Here is a 3,300-nt window from a genome sequence, read left to right as displayed (position 1 = left end):
TGCTGCCGGGGACAGGCACGACAGCCCCCCCCCCCCTTGCCATCCACAGACGCCTCTTCTGCAGTCAGCGTGTCTGGAGGTGGCTGCATAGAAAGATCCATTTGCCAGCCTATGGCTTAAATGAGAAAACCATCCTACGGGGCTGCTTGGCACCGAGGACCGGACATGAGAACAGCCCCGTGATTCCCCCCTCACCCATGAGCCGACCTTCGGCATCCAGACCCGAAGCTGCTCCTTGTCTGTGCATGGCATGAATGGGGTACGACAGAACCACACCGTGATTTAAACCGTGATTTATCCAGTTCACTCAATGCGTCAGAACATGAACAGCGTGGTTTGGAACCAAACCCACGCTGGGTACGTGTTTAAGCATCCTGCTGCAGGGAGGTGGATTCGGGAGCTGTTGAGCTTTGCTGAGGCCCTGCAGCACAGCACGGCTTCGGGGGAAGGGGCTCCTTTTCCTTTTTCAGGAGAAGGTCAGCAAGGTCATTCTAAACCCAATGAACCCCTTCAGACAGCTTAACACAGGTTAGCCATCCTGACTCACTTTCTCCACCAGCATTGCATTCATGTCAGCTAAAAAAAAAAATTCACCTTCAAGAAACAAAGAAAAAAACCCAACAAAACTCACTGCCACAGAAGAGCCAAAACCCCATTTTCTGGTGGTGCCCGGCAGCCCAGACGGCTTCTCCCGTGGCTCCCACCTCCCCAGAGAGGCAGAAGTGCCCCAGGAGAAGAGCGATCCCTGCAACTCCCAGCCAGCCCACACCCTCCCTGTGTGCCCCGAGTGCCCATCCACCCCGCCCCAGCCCTCCTGTACATCGATTCTCCCATTTTCTGTGGAAAAGGGCAGGTTTTGACCTGGTCGAGCGGGAATTCAAAGCGGCTGCACTTCTGACCCAGCCTTGCTCACACACCCAGGCTCATCTCCCGGCTTTTGGCTAGCGCGCAGATAATATCAGATTTTGTTCTCCCCGTTTTTTGGGCAGCTCTTCTCCTTCCAGCTTCATCCACTTCCCTGGAGCAGCGCAGTGATCACGCTGGCTCACAGCGTCCCTGGAACAGGGATTCGTGCAGGCGCAGCGTTCCCGAGCTGAGAAGAAACTCTGCTCTTTGCATTCGATGCAGACACGACTTTCTTGCAGAATGTTTTGCCAGTCTGGAGGAGCGTAAATCAGCAGCGAAAGCACCGCAGTCCATAACCTGGCCTGTCTCAAAGCCCGAGTTATCCACCCAAAGCGTTCTTGGCTACACAAAGGCTTTTTCTTTCTTCCAGCGTTATTTATTTCCCAGATTCCCAGACAGCTGCACTGAGAGCTCTTACATTTATAAACATCCCCAGTTTATTTGGGTTAATTTTCTCCGCGGATACCTCCAGCTTCCAGGCCAAGTGTTTGCTCCGGGCTCTGGAGCAAGGTGAAGTGTGATCCCCACTCCTAGGAGGGCAAAACCCTCCATCCTGCCTGGAATACACACTTGGAAAGACCTGGATAGTAAGATCAGTGATGCTCCCTGGCATCAATCCCAGTCTGGGGATGGGACCCGTTGCTTCCATCAGATCTACCTGCCCTCATCGGCAATAGAAGGATCTTATATCTGGAAAACCAGCACCATGACCCATCTCAGAGGTACATGGTTGAATGTTGCTTCAGCAACACAAACGTAAATTCAGGCTTGCAGTTGCCATGTACATACCCTGGAACATTTTGTTCAGAATGTGGCATCTCCAAAACCCCTTTCTCGTGTGCGTTTTTTTTCCCCCCACCTACACTCAACTGATCATGAACAGAATCACTGGCGTTGGAAAACACCTTTAAGACTATCAGGTTCAACCGTTCCCCCAGCACTGCCAGGTCCCCCCTGACCCCTGTCCCTCAGCAGCACCTCCACACAGCTGGGAAACCCCTCCAGGGATGGGGACTCCACCACTGCCCTGGGCAGCCTGGGACACGATGGGACAACCCCAACGGGACAGAAATGTCTCCTCAGGGACAACCTCAACCTCCCCTGAACAACTGGAGGCCAGTTCCTCTCCTCCTGTCATTTGTTCCTGGGGAGAAGAGACCGACCCCCCCTCGCTGCACCGTCCTGTGAGGGAGTTGTCAGAGCCAGAAGGTCTCCCCGGAGCCTCCTTTGCTGCAGGCTCAGCCCCTCCAGGTCCCTCAGCTGCTCCTCAGCACATTGTGCTCCAGACCCTGCCCCAGCTCCATTGCCCTTCTCTGGACACGCTCCAGCATGCAGCCTGCTGGAGCCAGGAGCTGAACCCCGCATCTCTGGAGCTCCAAGACACACACCCCTGAACCCGAGTGGGCAGGAACAGCCGTGGGACCCAGCACAGGAGCCGTTGCTCTCTCATCCTACCTGTGGGCAGGAGTGATGTGGAGCCCGCTCAGCTGGCTCGGCAGCGCCGACTCAGAGCCGCTGTTAGTGTAGAGCCGGGTCGGGTGATGGTGCTGCATGTTCAACACCTGCTTGTTGTCCACGGGGCTGCCACCAACCCCGGGAGGCATCGATCTCCTGCTCTGGGCAGGCCCGTTGTCCTGGAAGAGAAGAAAAGGCAGAAAAATCTGAGATTTATAGCTCTTGGTATGATACACACGGAGAGGCTGCGCTGGGATGTGCCGTTTGCAGTAACACTATTTTATATGTGCTGTGGAAAAGGGAGATGTGCCACAGGAAAAGGAACACTCGGGCTTGACCCGTAGTTAAATCCTGGTGGATCTATGCAGCTTTCCTTGGTCTCCCTCCAAATGAACGTGCCCGTTTCTCCGCGGTGAGCCCCTGCCAAGTGTTCTGCGTTTATTCTCCTGTCAAAGTGTAGCTGTTATTTCTGCAAAGGGAAGGCTGCGAGTCTGCTTCTCCCCTCGGTTCCCATCCCCCATCCCTCCGCTCTCCTGACCTGGGGCATCACTCCTGAGTCCCAGCGGGGGCAGGCGGTAAACCCCCAGCTCCGCAGCCACCTCTGCAGGCTGGGCAAGACCTGAACCCAGGGGACAGTGTGGGCATCCTCACTTGCCGCTCCCCACCTGTGTTTGTTTTGGGAGGTTTTCTCCCAAAATAAAGTCCTATACAGTGTGAGAACACCGTTGGTCAGGGGGCTAGCTTGGTATTCAGATTTTTCATTTGCTTTTTAATTCCTGAAGCAAACTATGGCAATCTTCTTGTGGTGTGACCTCAAGCCGGGAACTCTGGTACCGTCAGAAGAAGTTTCCATCTTATTTTACCTACATAAACCACCACCTCTGTGTTTTCCCCCAGCTCTGTTGGCCAGCCCCGTGCACACTCATAAATCCAGCAGCA

General features: G+C 54.7%; 1 protein-coding gene across 1 annotated transcript in view; it reads right to left on the bottom strand.

Moving 5' to 3' along the window:
- The window catches only part of PDLIM4 (PDZ and LIM domain 4), a 33,170-nt gene that overhangs the window by 5,855 nt on the left and 24,015 nt on the right, over positions 1–3,300 (bottom strand). The window contains exon 3 of the mRNA XM_010139959.1: positions 2,362–2,540. Coding sequence (XP_010138261.1) covers positions 2,362–2,540 — 179 coding nt within the window. The remainder of the gene's footprint in view (positions 1–2,361; positions 2,541–3,300) is intronic.

The sequence above is a fragment of the Buceros rhinoceros genome, unplaced genomic scaffold, assembly GCF_000710305.1.
Source record: "Buceros rhinoceros silvestris isolate BGI_N320 unplaced genomic scaffold, ASM71030v1 scaffold32147, whole genome shotgun sequence".
In the NCBI taxonomy this organism is placed as follows: domain Eukaryota; kingdom Metazoa; phylum Chordata; class Aves; order Bucerotiformes; family Bucerotidae; genus Buceros; species Buceros rhinoceros.
Note: the sequence above shows the minus strand (reverse complement) of the source record. Positions and strands in the feature narration are given on the sequence as shown.